We start from the raw sequence: 25,852 nt of genomic DNA on the forward strand, positions 1-25,852 counted from the left end.
ACACACACACACACACACACACACACACACACACACACACACACACATTCTTCCTTGATACCCAACACAGAAATTAAGGAGTCTAAATACCAATAAGAATTGCCAAATACCAAATCCACAAATCATAATGGATAGCAATTTTATAACAATTTCACTAGTCTTTATTTTTATAATCTCAGCTAGTGAATTGGCCTTTAAGGAAAATAGTTTTAGCTTGCTACTTTTGAAATCATATTTTCTGGCATACATAACTGGAAATTATGTGGTCTCATACATTTTGTTATCAGAGCTGGTTATATTTATGTGAAGTACTTCTATTAGTAGAAATGTTATTAAAGAATTATATCTATTACTGTCAAAGTTGCCAATTTAAAATATACTGGAAACTAATGCTAAAATTCCTCTTACCGCTTCTCAAAATGCCATCCCTATTTCATAGCAAATAATAATTTTTCATAACTAAACACTCTTAGCTGGGAATACAAGGAGGAAAACTATCACCCCCAATTCTCCAATATAACAAAGCTAAAATCAGTCATTTGAATAAATACTTTTTTACTCCACCATTCACTAGAGTTTTTATAATCTTATTTGCCAGTAAGTATTTGAAAGAAATAAACTAAAGTACTTTAAATACCTTACAAGAAAGAACAGGAAACAAGTTGTGAAATTTCCCCCTCAATATCCCATAATTATGATTTATATTAAAGCATCTATCCTTGTCAAATTAAAATTCTTGTCTTTAAAACAAAAACTATGGTTCATTTATTTCTCATTTCTATTCCAGGGCGGAGGTGGAAACAGTTGTTTTTGTTGGGGGTTTTTTGTTCATTGGTGGTGGTGGTAAAGAAGTAGTGATAACTAAAAAACACCAAACAATCCACTTTTAGATTATTATATATTACCATCATACATTTGTTAAGTATCATTCATGTGTAAGACATTGTTGTCACATGATAGATTAGATTGTGACTGATTTTCAAAGCCTGTTCCACTTAGTTTGAAACTTCAATTAAAAATCAAAATCTATTGTTTCCTGGGACAATCAGTTCTTTAAAGTAAAAAACTTTAGTAAACAATCACTTCAGGAAAAAACCCAGGGAGGTCTTGGTTCAAATCCAACAACAGACATTTCTTAGCTGTATGTCTCTGGGCAAGTTATTTAACCCTAATTGCCTAACCATTTTTTGCTCTTCTTCCTTAGAGCCAATACTTAGTATTGATTCTAAGACTGGTTAAGAGTTTAAAAAATAAAAATAAAATCAACCAAAGTTTCTAATTCCCCTTTTTTTTAGAATAATTAGAAATTAAAATACCCCTCCTTGAAAATAAATAATAAGGGAATCTTCGCATAAAAATTTAAGATCTAACATGTTTATGGTCAGATCTTTAAACTGTGTATTGATTACAAATGCACAAAATTTTCCCCAAATACTTGAGTTTTTATAAAACAAAAGTAATTTTAATAGTATTGAATTTGTTTAAGATTTGAATTTGCACTAAAACATCAGTAAATATAGTTACTGGTAAAGGGCAGTCTGGATAAGTAAAGTATCCACATTTTCAGATATTTTTTCAAGAAATGCAATTCTTTTACTTTCAAGTATAACTATAAAGTTAATAGCTGGATCAGAATCATTCTTTAGCATTCTGATTGTAAATAAATTATACAGAGTGAAATGAGCAGAACCAGGAGAACATTGTACACAGAAAGTAAAACATTATGGCACAATCAAATGTAATGGACTTCTTTACTAGTAACAGTGCAATAACCCAGGACAACCCTAAGAGACTTATGAGAAAGAATTCCATCCACATCCAGAAAAAGAACTGTGGAAGTAGAAACGCAGAAGAAAAGCATATGATTGATCACGTGTTTCAGTGGGCATATGACTGGGGATGTTGGCTTTAAACGATCACTCTATTGCAAATATTAATAATATGGAAATAGGTTTTGAACAATGATACATGGATAACCCAGTGGAATTGCTCATCAGTTCTGGGTTGGGGAAGGGAAAAGGGGAGGGAAAGAACGTGAATCATGTAACCATGGGAAAATATTCTTAATTTTTTAGAATAAAAATTTTTAAAGATAAGTAAATAAATAAATAGTGCAATGGCCCTTTTTAAGTCTTAAAAATAGTTTGCTTTCTAAATATTTGTCTCCTTGCAACCTTTTTCTTATAGATTAGTAAGAAAACCTTGACCTTGCTCTGTCCAAATTAATATGAATTCCACAGCACATCTGAATTGATGGGGTTTTATTTATTTACTTATACTACCATACCTGCTTTTGTAGGATTACAGTGTTCTCATCATTGTTTGAAAGTTGGGATAAATCCTTGAGAAACTGATTGCCCTTATTCCGGATTATGTATGCTTTTTCTTCTATTCATTACCAACAACCCCTCAAGAATATAGCCTTTCCCAACTTAATTTTATTTCTTATTAATCCCTAACACACTCTGTCTTCACTACTTAGGTTGACCTGTTCATTTTCCTTCTCCCATCTAACATTCCATGCTAATATATGAAGCTTTTTGTTATTATTCCAGCCCACTTACCATTTCTCTCCCCTTTATTCACCCTTAATTGCATTTGTAATAATTACCATAGAGTTTATCAGTTATTGCTCTATAATGTGTTTCTTGTGTATTTGTCATTTTCCCTACAACTAGATCTAAGTAAGATCATAAGCTTCTTTAAGGAAGGGACTATGTATTCTTCACAGCACTTTAACGTGGTGTTAAGGACCCCTGAAGCATCTATGAATCATGCTTTGAGAACTACTATCTTAGAACAGTACTTGAAGTACTTAATAAAATACTTAATTGATTAATTGATTGATAGCACTAGACTAGATAATGTAAAGGAAACAAAATAATTCTAATAGCTGACACATATAGTACTTAAAGATTTATAATTTTTTTACACATATTAGCTCATTTGATATAAAAAGGGTTATGGTATAAAGGGAATGGTAAAAACTGCCTATATGTAACCTCCAAGTTAAATACCATAAAATATAGCTATAAAGAAAGAATAACAGTTGAGATATTTGTAAGTCCACAAGAAGCAAAAATACGTGAAAGGAGCCAATTATAAAACCTATGGATTCAGTGTCTATACACACATGCCCGTAGTTTAGTCAGAAATCAAGAAACTAGAAGTCCTAATTAAAGGCAGCAAATTTGACCTCAGTGCTATCATCAAGCTTTGTTCAGATAAAGAAACAGGATAAACAAAGAGGTTGGGGAGCAAAGAATGTCATGGTATATTTAGGTTTTCTCATGTGGGGAAAGTTCGGAACCAGAGGGGATAAGTCAGTGGAAGGAGAAACACAAGTTATTTTGCCATAGGAATATTCAATAGACCACCTGAACAAAAAGGAGAATTAAAGGAGTTTGAGAAACCTCACAAGCCAGGCACAGAGGCACGAAAATGTAATGATAGACAACTTCAATTTAACAGACATCTCCTGGAACTCTCTTTCTCTGCCTAAAGCACAGCAATTAATAATTTCCTGACTTGCCTTAGTGATGATTTCATTCTTCAAAAGGCAGATGAACCAACAAAGGGGAATTCTATTCTGAATCTCAATAATAAGGAGGAACTCGTTACTGGGATAAAATTGATGGGAATCCTGAGACAAAGTGACCATTGCTTCCTAGATAGACAAGTTAAGGAAATTCAGACATATTCAAACTTGCTACCTAGGTTGGGGAAAGCAAATTTCAAAGGTTCATAGGAAAGATGGATAAGATCCCACGGACTAAAATGATTCAGAGAATGTAACTCATGAGGAGTGGGAAATGGTTGAGAATACAATTCTGAAAATATGAAGGGAAACAGTGCCAGTGGGGAAGAAAAATGGGATTTATATGAATAAGCTGAGCACAAGGAGCTCACCAACCAAAATAAATTTTTTAAAGAAATGAATGTGAGTGTCGCACAGCCCTATAAAAATAGTGCCAGGAGAGCTTAACCTCAGAGTTAAGTCAAGGTAATGAGGAAAGTTCAGGACCAAAAGAAGAGGGTTTCTTCACTATATTGGGAGAAAAAAAGGAAACTCAGAGAAGTCAGTGGACCTCTGTTTAGAGTGGGTAAAAAAAAAACTATCACCACCAACAAAGAGAAGGCAAAACTGTTCAATTCTAATTTTGCTTCTGCATCCTCTGCCAAAAAGTATGAAGTTTGTACTGAAAATGAGAGAATAACAATGACTCAACAGAAGAATAAAATAAGTGCAGGCTTTCATCACATCGTGTCTGCATTGTTGCAATAGTCCACTGGTGCTTCTGCTTTCCTCAGGTCTCTTCCCATTCCAGTTCATCCTCCATTCAGCCACCAAAGTGATTCTCCTAAAGCACAGGTCTACTCATTGCAAATCGAGTGGCCTCCTTTGCCACCAAGAACAAATACAAAGTGTTCTGTAATGCATTCAAAGCCCTTCACAGCCTAGCCTTCCCTGCTTCCTACCTTTCCAGTCTTATTATACCCTAATCTCTAACATGTACTTTTCAATCCAGTAACTTGTTTTGTTGAACAAGACACTCCATCTCTCACCTCTGAGTATTTTTCTATCTCCCATCCCTGGTATACTCTCTGTTCTCATCTTCATCTCTTGGCTTCCTTAGCTTACTTCAAATCCCAACTAAAATCTCATCTTCTAAAGGAAGTATTTCTCAACTTTTAATTCTATTGCCTTCTCTTTTAATGATTTCCTACAAATCCTGTATATAACTTGTTTTTATATCTTTGCTTGCTTGTTGTCTCCCTCAGATTATGAGCTCTTTGAGGGCAGAGACTGTCTTTTGCCTCTTTTTGTATCCCCAACACTGCAAATACCAAAAATTTAAACAGTGTTTTTAAAGCATTTATTCCTTTATTTGGGTTCTTGATAAAAAATGTTAGCTGGTATAGGGTCATACACAGATCTGAAGAGTATTTCCCTGGAAACATTCTTCAAAGTTAACATCGGGCACTAATGACTACTTTTTGGCACCAGGATATAGACTCATAGATGCTTAAAATAACTTTAGCAATTATCCAATCCAACTTTCCTATTTTACAGGAGAGGTAGGTAGGGTCCAAGGAGAGTGTGACTTGCCCACAGTCACAAGGCTCAGTGACCAAGCCAAAAATATAACCAGAATCTCCTTTCCAATCATGAGTTCTTTCTGTTAAGTATACTGTGGTCAAAGCCTTTAGCAGCAGCACCTGAATTAAAACAAAGAATACAACCATTAAAATTAATTCCTATCTGTTTAAAATACTTCAAAATATTTAGTCTTACTCTCTCCTCCCTCTTTGCATACTTGCCTTTAATCAAAATACATCTGGTTAAAATGTTATGCTAACAAAATTTTTACTCAACTCTAATTTATCTTCCTCAAATTATTAAAACATTACTTTATCAAAAAACTTTGAAGGCAGGAATAATCAACAGGGAAGGGTTACCATCCAAGCAATAAAACACTATAAGGAAATCAGGAAAAGGAAATAAAAGGAAAGAAAGAACAAAGGAAGGAGAGGCATGCCATAAGGTAGAAGAGAGAAGGGTAAAATGATTCTCATATTAAAAAAGAGACCAAGTAGACACTTCTTTAAAATATGTTTTCTTTGTATATGGAAAAAGCAGGAACAGCAAAGAGAAACCTTGCTCTTCAGGTACTACTGCCTTTTTATGATTTTGAGTTTTGATTTTTCAGATAGCTTCTGATGATAACATAAAGGTAAAACACCCAAAAATAATTATTAATAAAATGAAAACAGTATAAAGAGAGACAATTATAGGTTCAGAAGCTTCTCCTAACTGATTTTTATCTAGTGTTTTCTCCTTGCTGATTTAATCACAAATCCATTGTTCTTTTTTTGCACTCCATTTGAGGATTATTACAAATGACCCAAAGGTAGGTAGACTTTAAAATATGCTGTTACATACTATTATATGTGTCTCTCTGTATATATTTATATATAATTAGACTCATACATGTAGTAAGACTAATTTAATCCTATGGTTCATAAAATAGAAACTTTAAAACAATGTTAACACTATAGCTATTAATTCATGATTTTATGAAAAGCTTACTACAAATGAATATTTGAAACTTGAAAAGTTCAGGTAAAGTGCAACTCCAAAATTAGGAATATAAACTTTGAATTATTTATAAATATGGTCAAGAATGAAAAATCTATGTTTTCTTACAGTGGCTACAAAAAAAGATAATTCAGACTGAGTCAAACTATAAATTTTTGTTTTTCAGTGTGTTGAAACTCTTTTCCTTGAAAGGAAACAAAGCTAAAATGTAATCTAAAAGTTTGCTGAAAAACATAAACAAGAAACTGTTTAATTAATCTGGAATATAATAGAATCAGTGATTAGCAGTTAACCTCTATAGAATATCTTAAAAATTAAAACTTGAAATTTAATGTTTTATGATTTAATTTTAGCTTCAGAAGATTATTAGTAAAAAAGAAGAACTGAGGAGAGCTCCAGTTGCTGAAACAATACACCAGGTATGTAGCAGTAATCAAAATCTAATATTTGTTCAATTTCTGTAATAAATACTTACCTCTCTTCTTTCTACCAAAATGTACTTTGTATAATATGTATGTAATTTTTCCCATAAGGAATCTTACATATTAATCATGTGATTCAACCATGTTACCAACTGCTCAAAAACCTGCAGTGATTTGCCATTGCCTCAGGAGAAAATATAAACAACTCTGTCTGGCATTGAGGGCCTGCCATGAAGACTCTCTGGTTCAAACCTATCTTTCTAGCCTTTATTTTATTCAACTTCCTATCGTACACTCATATTCTACAGCCAAATAGCCATCCCTGTGTTTGTCCTACTCATCCCCTTCTCTTTATTTTAATGCTATCCTCTCTGCCTCAGAAGTACCTGTCTGTACTTCTTCCTGTTGAAATCTTTCCTCCAAGGCCCAGTTCAAATGCCACTTCCTTCATGAGGCTTTCCCTTATCTTCCCCAGATAAAACTGATCTCTCCTTTCTCATATTCTTACATCTCTTCTTTGCCTTTTTACATTCAACACCAGCTAACCTTAAAAGTTATCTAATGGAATCCCCTCCTTTTACAGATGAGGAAACTGAAGCCCAGAGAGATTAAGTAATTTAGCCAAAGTCACACAAATAGGAATTATGAGGGCTATGATTCAAACTCAAGTTCTCTGATTCCAAATCCAGCCTTCTATACACTACACTGTCCTGTGACTTCTACTCTTTGTCCCTTTCTTCTCTTTCTTTACCTGTTGAGTTCTTACCCATTCTTTAAAGAATCCTACCTATTATCCCCTTGCTGATAAAATAAACAAAAAAATACCCTATAATATCATTGTATCTACCACTATTAGAAAAATTGACTTGCCTTGTTATTAAGAAAGAAATTTTGTTTTAATAACTCTGTACATCTTTCTACCCAGCATATACCCTTTTTTCCTGAATTATTGTACCCTTTGGTACTTAGCTCATATGCTGTGTTCACATATAGAATGTAATCCCCTTAAGTAAGGACAGGGAGTATTTTGTTTTTGTGTCTTTATCCCCATTATATAAATAGGTGCCTGGTACACAATCAGCACTTAATAAATACTTGTTGATTGATGAGAGAAAGAAAAAGGCTGGGAGGGTAGCAAAAGATAAGGAAGTCCAGGAGACTGAGGAAGGATAGTCTAATAAATAAGTAAGACTACTAATAGCAACAAAATAGAACGTTTCAGGAAAACCAAGAAAGTATCCAAGAAAAAAAGATAGTTAATAGTGTCAAATGCTGGGAAAAGGTCAAGAAGGATAACTAAGAAAAAGCTGTTTGATATTTAGGTGACTTAACCTTGGAAAGAAAATTTTTAGTTGAATGGCGAGGTTGGAAATCAGATTGCAAGAGGCCAAGAACTGAGTAGAATTCAAGTTATTAAATATAAGCAGCTTTTTTCAAGGAGCTTGACTGTGAAAGGGAAGACAGATATGTGATTTAAAGCTTTATGCCCTTAGAAATCATCTAATTCAAACTAATAATCTTTAAAATGAGGAAACTAAGGCTTAGACAATGTCAGTGCTTGCCTCAGGTAGTAAGAAACTTAATTAAGTACTTTGATTGGTCACATAAGGAGAAGATAGGCTTTGGAAAGGAGCCTGATATTGGGAAAGATTGAAGGCAAAAGGAAAAAGGAACCACAGAGAACAAAGTGTATAGATAGTGGTATGGAAGCAAGAACAGACTTCTGAAGATAGTAAAATGATAAAAAGGCCTGGCATGCTATGACCCATGGGGTCACAAAGAGTCAGGCACAACTGAACACACAACCCAAGAAATAAGTATCAGAGCAAATGGAGAAGGAAATGACTAACTACTCCAATATCTCTGCCAGAAAACCCCAAATAGGGTCACAAAGAATTGGACACAATCAAAAGAACTAAACAGCAAGTATCAGAGATGGAATTTACATCCAAGTCATCTGATTATAAATATTTTGCTCCTTTCATCAAATGATCCTGCCTAGTGTTTTTGCCTTATAATACACTCTTTAAAAAACCCTGATCTTCTGTCTTAGAATCAATATTGTGTATTGGTTCCAAGGCAGAAGAATGGTAAGGGCTAGGCAATGGGGGTTAAATGTCTTGCCCAGGATTATATAGCTAAGAAGTATCAGAGGCCAGATTTGAACCTAGGACTTCCTGTCTTTTGACCTGGCTCTCTATCTACTGAGCCACCTAACTACCCACTAATAATATGCTATATATTCATTTGTCTTACAAATCCACAACTCTCTAAAGAGTTCTCGCTAAGCTCAGTTAAAAGAAAAAAAAAGCTTCTAAATTTGATATTCTCCATATGCTAAGAGCACACACAGATAAAACATATTTCAAATACTCTTCTCTAATTAGGTTAGATGTTAAGATTGTTAAGTATAAAATTAAATTCAGCTGTAGTTTTACAAAAAAATTCATTTTTAATTACCATAGGTATTGTTTTTCAGTCTATTCTTGACAGCACAGATGTTTCTAAGTTTTCCTTGTTCTTTCTGTTGCTTGAAAGAATTTATTTCTGAATATATTTTCTTCTGATTTTACATAATATTTGTCTCCATAAGATCAAACATGAAACAATCATTGCTAAAAATTAGGGTAAATAAAAGAAATCTGAAGGGCCAAAATACCTTTTAAACATTTTTCTGTCTAAACATTATATTTTCAAGGGACCAGACATTCAAATCTTTATCTTTCCTAGCCTTAAAAACACAAACCTTTTCATAGACTTTTTAGAAAAAGTAGCTTAGAATGGAAATGAGGCAATAAATTAAAAATGTTTATTTACATACATCACCTGGTATAGGACCACCTAATATAAGAAAATTTTACCTTAATACCTATCCATCCAGTCCTTCATCTTCTATATTCCTATTGAAGGTGCTAGTACTTTTCATAGTCACCCAATTTTGTAACTTTCTGGCCTTATAGCCCTCCAGACTGCCTAGTGGCTTACATAGCTTTGTCTATAGTATTTAACTCCAATGTCTCACTTTTCCTGAAATACAAACATTTCCTGACCATCTCCATAACAGAACTGACCAGTTATAGTTCAAGAATCTAAAGAACAGGACTTTCTGGAGCAAGTTGATCAGACTGGATGCATTTGAGAAACAGCTATACCCTGTCCCATGCCTATAAGAACTTATTTTAGAGCATATCTGTAGTAATATGCAGGCAATTTTTTAAGTAATCTTAACAACACTGAGAATGCTTTATATGCATCTTGTAATATTTAGGGTAATTCAGATGTACATAGCAAGCTATTTTTTCCTTCCTCCTATCCCTAAAAACATAACAGAAAAAAATTATTGGTAGCCAATTCTTCATATCATAGCATCACAAGTCACAGGAAAGTAAATTCAAAATACATACAAAATAATATCATAGGATTAAGTTGGGAAAAGAACACTAATAAATAATTCTGTACTTGGAGTCAACGGATCTAGGTCCCAATCCTGGCTCTACTACTCACCCATGTAATTATGAGCAAAACACTTAACCTCTCTCAGCCTTAATTTTTCTCTTCTGTAAAATGAGAAGATTGGACTAGATGATCTCAAGTCAAGTTCAAAAGCTATTATTTTATTCCCCCCCCCCACTAATTCAAAGAATATGGCTGTACCCGTGGAGAGAGTGCTAATGGCACAGTAGAGATAGTACAGGGTCTAGAGTCAGGAAGACCAGAGTTCAAATGTGAATGAAAATTTACCAGCTGTATGACCCTAAACAAGTCACTTTACCTCTGTTTGCCTAAGTTTCCTTCTCTGTAAAATGGGGATAATAATAGCACCTACCTCTCATGATTGTTGTGAGGATCAAATTAGATAATAATTGTAAAGCACTTAGCACAGTTATTGACACATAGAAAACTCAATGAAAAGATGTAGCCCACTACTATAGTGGAAAAGATAGAACACAAAGTAGGAGGGTGGATCAAAACCAGAGACAAACTACTAGACATGTCATAGAAAGAAAAAAAAGAAAGAAAAAACTACAAAAGGAAACGGTTAAATAAAAGCCTACCTTCAAAAATAACGCACAAAGAATAGGGAAAACAAGAAGAAATATGCAAAAAGGATATAACATTAAATACATATTTTACCAGTGAAGGAAAATAAACCAGAAGTCTCCAATAAAAAGTGAGTGGCAGATTCCCCAAAAAGACAATAGCAAGAAACTACAGATTGTTTTTTTTTAAATCAATAAAACTTCTAAAAGAAGATATTAGCATGGAAAGTGTATCAGAAATCAACTCACAAACCTAATAAACAGAACTGATAACAAAATAAACAACTTAGAACAAATAATTAAGACTCTCTTTAAGGTAGTTGAAGCCCTGATAAAGAGATTGACAGATCTGGAACTCAAACACAAAAGTAAAAGAAAATTTGACAGAAGAGAAGCAAAAGCAACTTTGAAAACACATGAATTCTATACAAGTCAAAACCATGGACCTCGAAGACAGATTCAGAGAGAGAACTAAAGAATTAGACATCTTCCAGTGGAACATAATATATTCTAAAATGAGAAGAGTAGCAGTAAATAATAAAAGAAAGCTACCACATATTAATATCAGAAAAACCTACTATTTGAAACTCCAAATCACATAGTGGTTAAATTTTAGAATTTTAAATGCCAAACAAATTTTTAAATCATCCAAGAAGAAAGGCCTTAAATTTTTATGCAGAATCAATTCAGAAAGCCCAAATTGCTCTATAGCCATGAGAAACAAGAGAAAAGATTGAAATAGGCTATTCCAAAAAGCAAAGGAACTCAAGATGAAACCAAAAATAACATTCTGAAAAACTGAACTTAATCCTGCCTCATGAGACAAGTCACTTAGCCTCTGTATCCCTCAATTTCATCCTCTATTAAATGGGGAAAATAACATCTACTTTGCAAGGTTTTTGTGAGAATAAAATTAGATAATTTTTATAAAGCACTTTTTTCAAACCTTAAAAGTGCAATATAAATGCTAGTTGTTTCTGTTGTTATCCCATTTTTTAAAATAGACCTTCAAACAAAGGACATTTGAAGCTTTCTTTGGAGGTAAGGAGAGAGCAGGGCAATACATGAGCAAACTGTTCAACTGGCAAACTCCAAACAATAGAAATATAAGACATTTACATTAGTACAATTACCAAAAAAAAAGATTAAGCAGTGAAATCAGTGCTTTCATGTTTCTAGGCTATTATTGAAAGAATAAAAATTAATGTTAGTAAATGGTTACCTTTTAAAAACCAAAGGGATCATCAAGGGATTAAAAAGCACCTAAGAGGCTAATGATTTAAGAGAACATTAGAGTCAAAGGAGATCAGAAGAACTGGATTATTCTATTAACTAAATCCTGTCCTCCTTTAATTGTGAGCTAATGGGGCAGGTAAGTGACTCAGTGGATAGATAACCAGGACTGGAGACAGAAGGTCTGGGGTTCAAATCTGGCTTTGAACACTTCTTAACCGTGTGGTTCTAGGCCAGTGATGGGCAAATTTTTTAAAGAGGGGGCCAAAGGAAAGGAAATACTCATCTGTCAGTCTGTTTCTAAGGCAACTCTTTTGAAGTTTCATTGTATTGTATCCTACTCATTGTATTCGTCAGATTAGGAATAATGTCATGATAGAACATTTCAGGGGGCCCGCAACTGGCCCTCTGGCTGTAGTTTGCCCATCACTGTTCTAGGCAAATCAGTTATCTCCAATTGCCTAGCCATTAATGCTCTTCCTCCTTGGAACTGATATATAATATCGATTCTATTTCTTCTCTAATCGCTACTGCTAGCATTTCTAGTACAATATTAAATAATAGAGGTGATAAAGGGCATCCTTCCTTTACTTCTGATCTTATTGGGAAGGTTTCTAACTTATCCCCATTGCAGTTAATACTTGCTGATGGTTTTAAATAAATACTGCTTATTATTTTGAGGAAAGGCCCTTCTATTCCTATACTTATTGTATCAATTCTAAAACAGATGGTATGGGTTTTAAAAAATAGTGAATCATTGATCATATGTATATTGTACAAAATATTTCCTTCTTTTTCTCCATCATCTAGTCACTGATAGTAAATCAATGTCTATCTAGTAGGGAGAGGAGAGGCAAGAGTCAGAGAAGAGTTGTAGATACACTCCCATCTCTCCTGAAATAAGCAGAAAAAAGATAATTCTCTCAACAAACTTAAGGAGAGAGTAAGGTAAGAAAGGTAGAGATGGGGGACTATATTAAGAGGGAAAGATAGGGAAGTTAAAAGATTGCCAAAAAAATATTTTTACTGGGCAGAAGAGGGATTGAGGTAAATATATGTTTTTGGTGAGAAACATGAGAAAGCCAGGGGAATGGCTCTCAGTAGAATACATTCTCTGAGCAATGATTGTGCTTCTTAGGACTGCATCCTACTTCAGGAAAGTAGAAAAGACATGACTTACCGGGGTGATCAGAACTTAAGGTAGTTGAACAAAGATCCAGAAATAGGATTCCCGGTCTTAGGAAAGGGTTGAGTTGTCATTTCTAGAAATATGACTTCATGAATCAGCTTACAGTGTGACTACCATCACTCTAAACTGGTTCCTTCATGAATTGATATTTCTGGATATCTCAGATTCCACCAAAAGTAAACACATAAGTATCAAGAAGGGAAGATGAAGATCTACAAATATATTCTCTGAGAAATGAGATAAAGGAGAGGGCTTCAGGTATGGTTCTTCAGAAGTTCTACCTAACATGAGGAATGGAAAAGACTAATGAAACAACATGAGTCAGTAAAGCCCATGCATGGGAAAGTAGAATTCAGAGTACACAATAAGGAGATAGAAACAAGGAAGAGGACAAAGTAAATGAAATCTTCCTAGAAAGTTTTCCAAAAACCAATGTTACTTAAGCTAAATGATTGGATGATGGAGAAAGGGAAGGAAATATTTTGTGCAATATATGTATCTGGGTGAGGAAAAAAAAGGACCAGATGATTCTGAAAAAGAGCTCTCCATCCACTATCCATGTTGCCTTATAAATGAGTATCAGTGTAAGAAAATATAAATATAATCCCAACAAAAAAAAACTTATAGCAATATATATAAAAGAGTATTTAATGACTTACATTTATACCAGGGATGCAAGAATGATTCAACATTAGGAACATAATATAATCCATTATATCCAACATTAGGAAAGTAATTCATATTAAAAACAACATGATTAATTGAATAAGCCATCAAAGATCTCCCTAAGAAAAAATCCCCAGGACCAGATGGATTCACAAGTGAATTCTATCAAACCTTCAAAGAACAACTAATTCCAATACTATACAAACTATTTGACATAATAAGCAAAGAAGGAGTTCTACCAAACTCCTTTTATGATACAAATATGGTATTGATCCCAAAGCCAGGTAGATAAAAAACAGAGAAAGAAAACTACAGACCAATCCCCTTAATGAACATAGATGCAAAAATCTTAAACAGAATACTAGCAAAAGGACTCCAGCAAGTGATCACAAGGGTTATCCATCATGGTCAGGTGGGATTTATACCAGGAATGCAAGGATGGTTCAATATAAGGAAAACTATTCACATAATTGACCATATCAAAAAGCAAACCAACAAAAACCACATTATATCAATAGATGCTGAAAAAGCCTATGACAAAATACAACATCCATTCCTATTGAAAACACTAGAAAGTATAGGAATAGAAGGACCTTTCCTAAAAATAATAAAATAAACAGTATATACCTAAAACCATCAACAAGCATCATCTGCAATGGGGATAAATTGGAAGCCTTACTAATAAAGATCAGGCGTGAAACAAGGATGATCACTATCACCTCTATTATTTAACATTGTACTAGAAACACTAGCAGTAGCATTTAGAGAAGAAAAAGAAATTGAAGGTATTAAATAGGCAATGAGGAGACTAAGCTATCACTCTTTGCAGATGATAGTGATGGTCTACTTAAAAAATCCTAGAGAATCAACTAAAAAGCTAACAGAAATAATCAACAACTTTAGCAAAATTGCAGGTTACAAAATAAATGCACATAAATAGCATTTCTATATATTTCCAACACATCACAGCAGAAAGAGAAACACCATTTAAAATCACCCTAGACAATATAAAATACTTAGGAATCTATCTACCAAAACAAACACAAGAATTATACGAACACAACTACAAAACACTTTCCAAACAATTAAAACTAGATCTAAACAATTGGAAAAACATTGATTGCTCATGGGTAGGATGAGCTAACATAATAAAAATGACCATTCTACCCAAATTAATTTACCTATTTAGTGCCATACCTATCAAACTACCAAAAAACTTTTTTACCAAATTAGAAAAAACTATAACAAAGTTCATTTGTAAGAACAAAAGATCAAGAATATCAAGGGAAATAATGGGAAAAAAACGTGAAGTAAGATGGCCTAGCAGTACCAGATATTAAACTATACTATAAAGCAGCAGTCATCAAAACGATATGGTACTGGCTAAGAGACAGAAGGGAGGATCAGTGGAATAGACTTGGGGAAAGTGGCCTCAGCAAGACAGTGTATGATAAACCCAAAAAATCCACTATTTGACAAAAACTGCTGGGAAAGTTGGAAAACAATATGGGAGAGATTAGGTTTAGATCAACATCTCACACCCAACACCAAGATAAATTCAGAATGGGTGAATGACTTGAATATAAAGAAGGAAACTATAAGAAAATTAGGTGAACATATACTTGACAGATCTATGGGAAAGGGAAAATTTTAAAACCAAGCAAGAGTTAGAAAAAATTACAAAATGTAAAATAAATAATTTTGATTATATTAAATTAAAAAGGTTTTGTACAAACAAAAACAATGCAACCAAAATCAGAAGGGAAACAACAAACCGGGAAAAAATCTTTATAACAAAATATTCTGACAGGGGTCTAATTACTCAAATATACAAGGAGCTAAATCAATTGTATAAAAAATCAAGCCATTCCCCAATTGATAAATGGTCAAGGGACATGAATAGGCAATTTTCAGATAAAGAAATCAAAAGTATCAATAAGCACATGAGAAAGTGTTCTAAATCTCTAATAATTAGAGAAATGCAAATCAAAACAACTCTGAGGTACCACCTCACACCTAGAAGATTGGCTAAAATGATAGAAGCGGAGAGTAATGAATGTTGGAGGGGATGTGGCCAAATTGGGACGTTAATGCACTGCTGGTGGAGTTGAGAACTGATTCAATCATTCTGGCTGGCAATTTGGAACTATGCCCAAAGAACTCTAAAAGACTGCCTGCCCTTCGATCCAGCTATAGCATTACTGGGTTTGTACCCCAAAGAGATCATAGATAAACAGACTTGTACAAAAATATTTATAGCTGTGCTTTTTGTGGTGGCAAAAAACTGGAAAATGAGGGTATGTCCTTCAATTGGGGAATGACTGAACATATCCTGGTATCTGATGGTGATGGAATATTATTGTGCTCAAAGGAATAATAAACTGGAGGAATTCCATGTGAACTGGAATGACCTCCAGGAATTGATGCAGAGTGAAAGGAGCAGAGCCAAAAGAACATTGTACACAGAGACTGATATACTGTGGTAAAATCAAATGTAATGGACTTCTGTACTGGCAGCAATGCAATGACCCAGGACAATTCTGAAGGATTTATGGAAAAGAACGCTACCCACATGCAGAGGAAGAACTACAGGAGTGGAAACACAGAAGTAAAACAACCACTTGAACACATGGGGTTGATGCAGACATGGTTGGGGATGTAGACCCGAAACGACCACACCAATGCAACTATCAGTAATATGTAAATAAGTCTTGATTGATCACACATGTTATAACCATTGGAAATGTGTGTTGGATATGGGGGTGGGGGGGGTAAAGGGGAAAGTAAAAGCAAGAATCATGTAACCATGGAAATTTTTTCTAAAAAAATAAAATATTTACGGGGGGCAGCTGGGTAGCTCAGTGGATTGACCTAGAGACGGGAGGTCCTAGGTTCAAAAACGGCCTCAGACACTTCCCAGCTGTGTGATCCTGGGCAAGTCATTTGACCCCCGTTGCCCACCCTTACCACTCTTCCACCAAGGAACCAATACACAGAAGTTAAGGGTTTTAAAAAAAAGAAAATAAAATAATAAATTATTTAAATCTAAAAAAAAAGAATCAAAATAAGACCCGATTATTTTAAGATATGCAGTCAGTAAACACTAATTAAATACCTACAATGTGCCTGACACTGTACTAAACACTAGGGATACAAAAAAAAAAAATACAGAAAAAATGTATTTGATAAAATACAGTAGTATTCGCATATGTTAAAAACTGTAAAAAGCTTAAACATGAAAAGTCCATATTGAATGAGTATATATCTAAAATCAATAGCTGGTATAATTTGCAAGGAAAACTTTAGAAACATCAGTATATTCAAAGATAAAAAACAGGATGCTGCCCTTTTCTATTTAAAACACAGTTCTAGAAATGCTGGTGATAACAGTTAGACAAGAGAAAAATCACAGTTTAATCAACAAAAAGGAAGTAAAATTATCCCTATTTATCAATGACATTGGTTCACTTAGAAAACATAAGAGAATCAGGAAACTAATTGAAAAAATAGTTTCATTAATATATGATGATAACAAAATGAAATATACCAAAATCATCAGCATTTTTATATAACAAAAAAAACCAAGAAGAACTGGTAGAGATACTCCATTTAAAATAATAAAAATCACATAACTAAGGTTGAGGACTAGACACTTTCTCTGATCCTCACAATCCTCTAAAATGTCTCCAAACGTAGGATTAGGTACCAGAGATAACAAAGTTTCAGCTATTTTCAAAATGGTAAGGCACCAAGAATCATAGTGAAGTTAAAATTCAGTGAACTAACAGTAGAGGATGCTAATCCTCAAGCCTTAATGCACTCACTAAGTAGGCTGCATAAACTAATTCACAGACTTGCCTTAGAACTCAACTCTGCCCACCCCACCTCATTTCACCCAGTGCTGCAGAAACCCAAAAGACAGAAGCTTACTCTGGTTGGGCCTGCAATGTATTCTCTCTCTGCCATAACAATACTCTTCTAGAGAACTAAGAAAAAGAGGAAACTGGAAAAGGATGCTGGAGTGTGCAAGGATCTACCAGATTTGCCTGAAGCAAATGGACAGCTGTGGCCAATTCTGCCTCCTAGAAATCACTTGAGAAGAGCCTGAGGCTATTGAAACATGAATTGCCCAGAATGGTAGAAGGAGGAAATTGAATGTCTTTAGATGCAACTCCCAGGAAAACCATAATCAAAGGAGAAGTTGTTAGAAAGTGAGCAGTAGAGAAAAATAACTAAAATTACCAAAGAACTCAGGAAGTCTAAAACACTATTAAAGCTCTTGAGTATAAGCAGATAAGCCAACAGGGAAGATACTACTAATAGAAGGGTATATGGACTCCATATAAGCTAAAAGGGTCCAGAAATCTATGGAAAATCTATTCATTTCAAAGAAATATGAATCAGCATCTGATAAGATGATAATCAGCATGTGGATGGAATCCCAATACAGCATAGATCCATGGCAAGATGTTCCAAAATGGTTTAAAAGAGAAATAAATATTGCAAAATCAGAATTTATGGCCTGCACAGCAGAAATAATTAGTAAAATTAAAGTAAAAAACTTAAATCCATGGTGGCAAGTCTCACTAAAGAAACAAAGAGACCATAACTGATTGGGAATATAATAAATACATGGAAGTAAAGAACACTGGAAGGAGAGAAACAAAAAGGAATAATGTTAAAAGAAAACAAGATATCCGTACAAGTAAACCATTTTGAAAATAGTATTAGTACTAATTGAAAAAAATTCACAGATTTCCTCAAAAAAACAAACAAAAAAAAAAAAAACAAAACCCAGTCCTACAAACTCCAAGACATAGTGATTAAATTTAACAATTCTGGTGACAAATATATACTGCAAGCTATCAGGAAAAAGACTTTGCAGTATCAAGGAAAGAAAATTTGAATAGCACAAGTCCATTATGAACCCACTAGAATCCAGAGGAAGGAATGTAATAATGTGTTCCAAAGAGCAAAGAACTTCAAAATGCAACCCAAAGTAATATACCCTGCAAAACTGAGCATAGCCATTAATGAAAAAAAGTTGTAAGTTCAACATGAGCGGGGATGGGAGGGTGTGTGTGTGTGAAGGAGATGCATAATACAAAGAACACCAGACCTAAGCAATAATTTGCTTTTCAAACACCCCTTTACAACAGAAATGATAGAAAGATAAACAAATATAATAGCCAAAGCAAACAAAATAACAGCAGAGTTTATTAAGAGATATCATTCTAAAAGCACACAAGGAGATGAGGTGAAAAGTAGAACTCAAATAGAAATGATGGTGGAAATAGAAATGTTTACTGTGCCTACAGGTGAATCAGCATTTTGTAGGAATGAATGGTGGAAGGGAAAGGGAGAAAAAAGGATTGTCAAGGCAAAGATTAATAATGAATGGAAAATAATTCCTATATTTTTTTCAAAAAGAAGTTAGTCTAGAGAGGGACTAGAACAGGGAGAAAGACAAAGAATTATTTTTTCTTCGATGTGAGTGCCTGGTATTTAGTAGGTGCTTAATAAGTGGTTCGTGAATTTAATAGAAGAACATGCCCATTGACAAAGATATTTTAAGAGATGAAGACATTAGAATGGATATAATCTGCAGGGACTTGGTATTTGAAGAGACCACTCATCATTCCTCAGGTGAAGGGGAATTAAGAGTTCTTAGAGACAATAGACACCCAGAAGAGAGGAAGGGTATGGACCCAGAGAGGAGATTTCAAACAGGTGGTAGGGGGAGGAGGCAGGGAAATATGGGGAAGGCAGATTTTAATAATGAATTTCACAATCAGGAACATAGGAAAATTCCTACAATGGGGCAATATCCTCTCTGTCACCTTCAGGTACTGATATTTCTAAAAGTGAGGCACAACAGACTATGCATGAACACATTGCACTGGGTATTATTGAAACAATAAATCTCATTAAAGAGAATGATAACAAGACTACACACCAAAACCTAAGGGATACAGCAAAACAAGAATTAGAAAATTTTTTATCTCTAAATGCTTATATTAATAAAATAGGAAAAGAAAAAATCAACAAATTGGGAATACAATTTTTAAAATATAGAAAAAAGAACAAAATAAAAATCCCCAAATAAACACCAAATTAGAAATCCTAAAAACTAGAGGTGACCTAGAGATGGGAGGTCCTAGGTTCAAATCTGGTCTCAGACACTTCCCAGCTGTGTGACGTTGGGCAAGTCACTTGACCCCCATTGCCCACCCTTACCACTCTTCCACCTATGAGCCAATACACAGAAGTTAAGGGTTAAAAAAAAAAACTAAAGGTGAGATCAGTAAAATTGGATAAAAGAAAACCATTCAATTAAGTAAGTCTAGGAGTTGGTTTCTTGAAAAAAAAATCAAAAAAATTGACAAACCATTGGTTAATCTGATTTTTAAAAGAGAGAAGGAAACCAGATTACCATTAAAAATTAAAAGAGTGAATATGCTACCAATGAAGGTGAAATTAAAGTTACCAAAAAATATTTCTTCCAGGTTGGTATCAAAACCTCTAGCAGAGTGAATCATCCTCTACCCTGTTGTTTTCTCTGAAGAATGTACAGGACATACATTGGGCCCCAATATACCTGCTTAAAGCTAAGATCTAAACCTGAGCATGTATGTAATCCAAACAGGGTTTCTGGTAGATGGTTTAGAGAAAATAAATATTCTGCAAAAATCTTCAACATTCATCATACTATGGAGGTAATCATGCATTCCTGAGGGGTCGTGGCATCTGAACAAAAGTTCTACTGGTTATGACCAAGCTAGAAAGACTTGGTTTTGGAAAGAGTATGGTCCTGGCAATAGATTGTGTCTACTGACTAAGGACCAATCTAGCTAAATATGGGCCTGTAATGTATGTTATCTGAGAACCAGACTAGTTAAGTTGATCAAATTAAATGTTGATAGGAACATGGAGAAAGAGAACTAATATTACATTGCTAAAGTAGTTGTAAATTATTTTTTAGAACAAAATAAAAATATACATTAAGAGCTGTAAAACTATTTATGCTTATTCATCTAGGGAATCCCATTTCTAGAATTAGATCCTAAGGGCATTATTGAGAGGATAAAAAGCTATGTTATGTTTAAAAATATTCATTTTTGTATTTCATGATTGTAATGACAGAATAACACAAATGCAATGATATGGAGAGTTGGTTGAATAAATTGTGATATTTGAAGTAATAGATTGTATTATGCTATTAGAAATTATAAAAATTGGAAATACAAAGAAAATAAGGCAAATATATGAAGAGATAAAAAGAGAAAAGAGAAAAGAAAAGGGAATAAGAATAATACATACTATAATTACATTTTTTAAATAGCCATAAATTCACAAATCCAAAGGGAACTCAAAAACAGAGGATGCTTACATTAACGTATATAATTTATATGTTCTGAAATAAATGGTAAACAATGTGGAGCTTGTAGTCTCTAGGCCTGGCTCTCCAGCCACTGAACCACCTAGCATCCCCCACCTTCTTCTTTTAAAATGCAATTCAAGGGGACAGCTCAGTGGATTGAGAGCCAGGCCTAGAGACGGGAGGTCCTAGGTTCAAATCTGGCCTCAGTCACTTCCTAGCTGTGTGACCCTGGGCAAGTCACTTAACCCCCATTGTCTAGCCTTACCACTCTTCTGCCTTGGAGCCAATATACAGTGTTGACTCCAAGCTGGAAGGTGAGGGTTATTAGAATAAAAAATTAAAAAAATAAAATATAATGCAACTCAAGCACCACTTAATACATGAGTCTTTCCTGAAGCTCCAACTACAAATGCCTTCTCTCCCAAACTAACTTGTAAATAACTACTTTATTTTATGTATTTATTCTGTGTATACTAATATATGTACTTGTCATTCCTATTACTATATAAATTCATTGAAAGTAAGTACTGTTTCATTCATTTTAATTTTATCACCAGTGCTTGATAGTCAATGCTTAATAAATGCTTGTTGAGGAATAGCTATTTGGCTCAGTAGATAAAAAGCCAGGCCTAGAGCTGGGAAGTCTTGAGTTCAAATGTGACATCAGACCCTTCCTAGCTGTATAACCCTGGGCAGGTCTTAATTCCGGTTATCTAGCCCTTACCGCTCCTCTGCCTTGGAACTAATACTTCAAATCAGTTCTTTTTTTTTTTTTTTTTTTTTAAGCCCTTAACTTCTATGTATTGGCTCCTTGGTGGAAGAGTGGTAAGGGTGGGCAATGGGGATCAAGTGACTTGCCCAGGGTCACACAGCTGGGAAGTGTCTGAGGCCAGATTTGAACCTAGGACATTCCATCTCTAGGCCTGGCTCTCAATCCACTGAGCTACCCAGCTGCCCCCCCCCTTTGAATCAATTCTAAGACAGAAGGTAAGTGTTTATTATTTTCCACACACACACAATGGAATGGAATGAATATAAACTATGTCCAGGGAGTGTTTCATTAAAGCTTAATACTATGCACATGTTTGATGCTTTGCAAAAGCCAGTTTAATTCACTTGACTTTATAAAATAGTTTGTCTTTATGATAAAAATTAATAATTTGGTTTTTATAGAAGTTAAAAGAGGAAGATTCTGGAATTAATACCACTCTTCAGGTATATTTCTTTGGAAAGGAAGGAAAAAAGAAACTTCAGTATAAAGAATTTCGAAGGTTAGTATGCATTTTGTAGGGGAAATTGCACAGAGATGGTTTAGCATGTTGGGAGAAGGTTTGATTGACAATGAAAGCAGTTGGAGGCGGGGGAGGAGGAGAGACTTCTGGGAAAGGGCATTTGGTCTCAGGGGTGCTGTCCTGGACCAGGAGAGGGAAAGGAAGTTGGTCTCTGCCTCTGAGGAGAAAAACCACATCTATTCCTGTGATTTTCCCAACTCTTGCCTCTGCCCTGATACCCTCAGGTACATGCCATCAGAGGAAAAGGATTATAGGAGATGGCTTGAACTGAAAGCCTGTCTCGAGGGGTAATAACCCTGAGGGACAGGCTAAGCCAGACCTGAAGATCAAGACCCCCATACTTCACTGCTATAGACTTTAAACTGAAGCAAACTAGCATAGGACAGCATAGATTAGAAAAGAAGAAACCTCCTGAGCTCAGATCTGAGAGAGACTAGAAACCATTCTGTGCTTTAGGTTAGGGCAAATCCTAATTCTCTCACTCCTGACCCCTTCCCTTTAAACTTGTTATTAAAGAACTCTTAGTTAATATTACACATTCAGGTCAATCGTTGTATGGGTGAAGGGGACCTGAAGGGAGAAAAGGTTCCTTAGGGGAGAAGGCTTTCAGTAACCTCAAGTTAAGTCAAATCTTGAAGTCTCCACCATTGCCTCCTCCCCACAGGGGCTGCACAGGGGAAAACAAGAAGGAAAGTTCATGCATAAGCAAAGACTTGAACAAAAGCCAATCTTTAATTCCTTCTATGTCTTTATCCTGAACAGACCTCTGTTCCCCCTTTCCTTTCACCTACTCTCTTGGGACAGAGAGAGAACAGCTATAGCCTCTCTGTCAACCAAAAGGGATTTCCCTCCTGAGGTCAACTGGCCAAACCCCTTTTGACCAGAATCAACCAATATCTCCTAGGAGGTCCCCTTTTTCTATTAGAAACAACAAGCTATTTTGTCTAGCTCTCTGCTAGAGGGCTAGCTGGGCAGGGAAAGGCCATCAGCTCCCTGATTATTCAGTTAGGGTTTCTCTGAGGGTTAGCTAACCAACACTCTTGACTAACCACAATAACACCATCCCAGGGTTTCCCTTTCTGATTTACCCCTTTGTAAGAGAGTTTTCTTACAATTAAGAGAAATTTCAAGTTATAAAAGGTAATGTTACCAATATTTTTATTTTTTTATTTTTACTATTTTTTTTTTAATTTTAAACCCTTAACTTCTGTGTATTGACTTATAGGTGGAAGATTGATAAGGGTAGGCAATGGTGGTCAAGTGACTTGCCCAGGGTCACACAGCTGGGAAGTGTCTGAGGCCGGATTTGAACTTAGGACCTCCTGTCTCTAGGCCTGGCTCTCAATCCACTGAGCTACCCAGCTGCCCCCCAATATTTTTAAATAAATATTCTTTTAGTTACCCACTAGAACAACTGCAGTCCTAAGAAATATGATTTAGGTAGCACTTGTCCCTAAGAATTCAATAAGTATAAAGCTAAAAAATCATATTCATAAATGTAATAACCCTTAAAGTAACAAAAAACATATTTTAAAAATACCATAGCACTTTAAAAAGTAATATCAAAAGTTAGTATGCATACTCTGTTTTAAGAAATGAAACCAAAGCAAAACCATTAGGTAGTTGTTACTGTTTTGTACTAAAAAAAAAAATTTGTGTTCCTTTAAACAGTGAATTACTAAAATGCATGAACAAATACAATCTTAATTTACACCAACTTTTCAGGAATACAACCCTTACTTTTAGTAAAGTAAACCCTTAATGAAAATTATTTGTACATCAAAGTAAGATATCTAGCAGTAAATAATCAGTACATGTCTTAGTTTCCTGTAAAATGAAAATAGCAATATCTATAATACCTAATTTGGATTTATGATGAGGCTCAAATAAAATATGTAAATTTTGTGAAATTAATATAAAAATGTAACTCCCTTACCCACATATGTGCATCAGCCAGCAAGCCATGTAACTAAAGGGCCAAATGGCTACCTGGAGTCCTGGCTGTAGGAAAGGTCTTGCCCCTGGGTGGCTGGTGATATATCTGGAAGTCAGGACTCATGATCCAAACTGTTCAGTCAGTAGAAGTGATATCATTGGCCTCATAAAGAGAGGAGGGGTCACACCTATCCCCAACCCCCGTCGTAGCTTGCTCTCTTTGGCATAGGACTTTTCCTGAACACAAGCTGGAGCTAGAACTGGAGTTCTCCTTCTCTTCTCTGTAGCACTTAATGCTCCACTTGAACCTTAGCTGGGTACTGAATCCAGGAAAGTAAAAAGTGTTTTGGTGTTTTTCAGTTAGGACTACACCTGGTGATTTTTCTTTCTTTTTCTCCAACTTTTAATTTACAGTTAATATACAGTCTCAAAAAATTTAATCACTATAAAAGTTCTTTGTAAACTTTTAAAAAGTCAGTTATTATTATCCCATTCTCATTGTTTTTGATGAGTTTCATATAGGTTTTAGATTGCATTCAACAAATCTAATGATTTTCATCTATTATCACCCTTACTAATGCTTTGTTTTGGGATATTTTTTGGTTTTGTTCCCAAAAGTATTTATCTTTTTGACTATTTAGCATGTGCTCTAAAAATATCTATCCTCTTCCTTTTTCACAAGGGTGTGTTCATTTTTCTGGAAATAGCTGCCTTAGGGTAGTGGGCCCTCTATTCTTTATTGCTTTTTATTAGGATACTTTCCAAATCTGTTATGGTCCACTTTACAGTTGCTTGGTATTGGTTTTGATTGATTGTTATTGTATAGATGTTAATTATTTTAAGTGTATTCTTGCCATTCAGTTATAATGTTCACTTACCAGTAAATCACCTAACGTATTCACCCACAGCCTATGTTTCATGTCTGTTGCCTGGAGGAAACCAAGAAAATTATAGGTATTGTTTTCATAAATTCACAAAGTGCCTTCTAGATTAAAGTGCAAGTCCTTTAGTCATATTCTTTCCTAAGCATATATTAAGAATTTTGTACTTACTGAGTATAAATGACATTTTTATATCATTGGAGAAAAATGGCCATGAAGGCACCATTTTAATGTGTTTTTAGTGTAACCATATATTCATGAACATCAAGTAATTAATAAGCTTTTTTAGTTCAATTCCTTCTTTAATTTGAAAGCCATACTTAATAACATTTTCACTATATCTTGATTTAATATATGTATTTGCAGCACATAAATAAATCTTGCATGAGAATTTCAGTTAAGAGCTTTCTAATTAATCATTGACAAAAGAAAACTATGATCTTTTAGGGCAATTTGTTGAAAAATGACAAAATCAACAGTAACTTATGCCTTGTGCCTCTGGGGCTTTTTGGATAGTACATTTTTGTTCCTGAAAGGTAGTGTGGCACAATAGTAAGAGTTTTAGATTTGGGGTCAGAGGTTCTGAATTCATTCTACCCATTATTTCTTCTGTATTTGTCCTTGGGCAAATTACTTCACCTGGGAGGAGTGGCCTCAGTTTCTTCATTTGTAAAATGGCAGGATTAGACTGGATATCCTCAGATTCCAGCCAG

At 34.6% G+C, this 25,852-nt stretch overlaps 1 protein-coding gene across 3 annotated transcripts in view; it reads left to right on the plus strand.

The window, feature by feature from the left end:
- MICU2 (mitochondrial calcium uptake 2) overlaps positions 1–25,852 on the plus strand; it is a 187,775-nt gene that overhangs the window by 151,670 nt on the left and 10,253 nt on the right. For 2 of the 3 annotated variants that reach the window (XM_044668299.1, XM_044668301.1), the window contains 2 exons: positions 6,454–6,519; positions 22,205–22,302. In XM_044668299.1, the coding sequence (XP_044524234.1) occupies positions 6,454–6,519; positions 22,205–22,302 (164 nt within the window). The remainder of the gene's footprint in view (positions 1–6,453; positions 6,520–22,204; positions 22,303–25,852) is intronic. The other variant, XM_044668300.1, reaches the window with a different exon arrangement.

This window comes from Gracilinanus agilis, chromosome 3 (genome assembly GCF_016433145.1).
Source record: "Gracilinanus agilis isolate LMUSP501 chromosome 3, AgileGrace, whole genome shotgun sequence".
Taxonomy (NCBI): Eukaryota; Metazoa; Chordata; class Mammalia; order Didelphimorphia; family Didelphidae; genus Gracilinanus; species Gracilinanus agilis.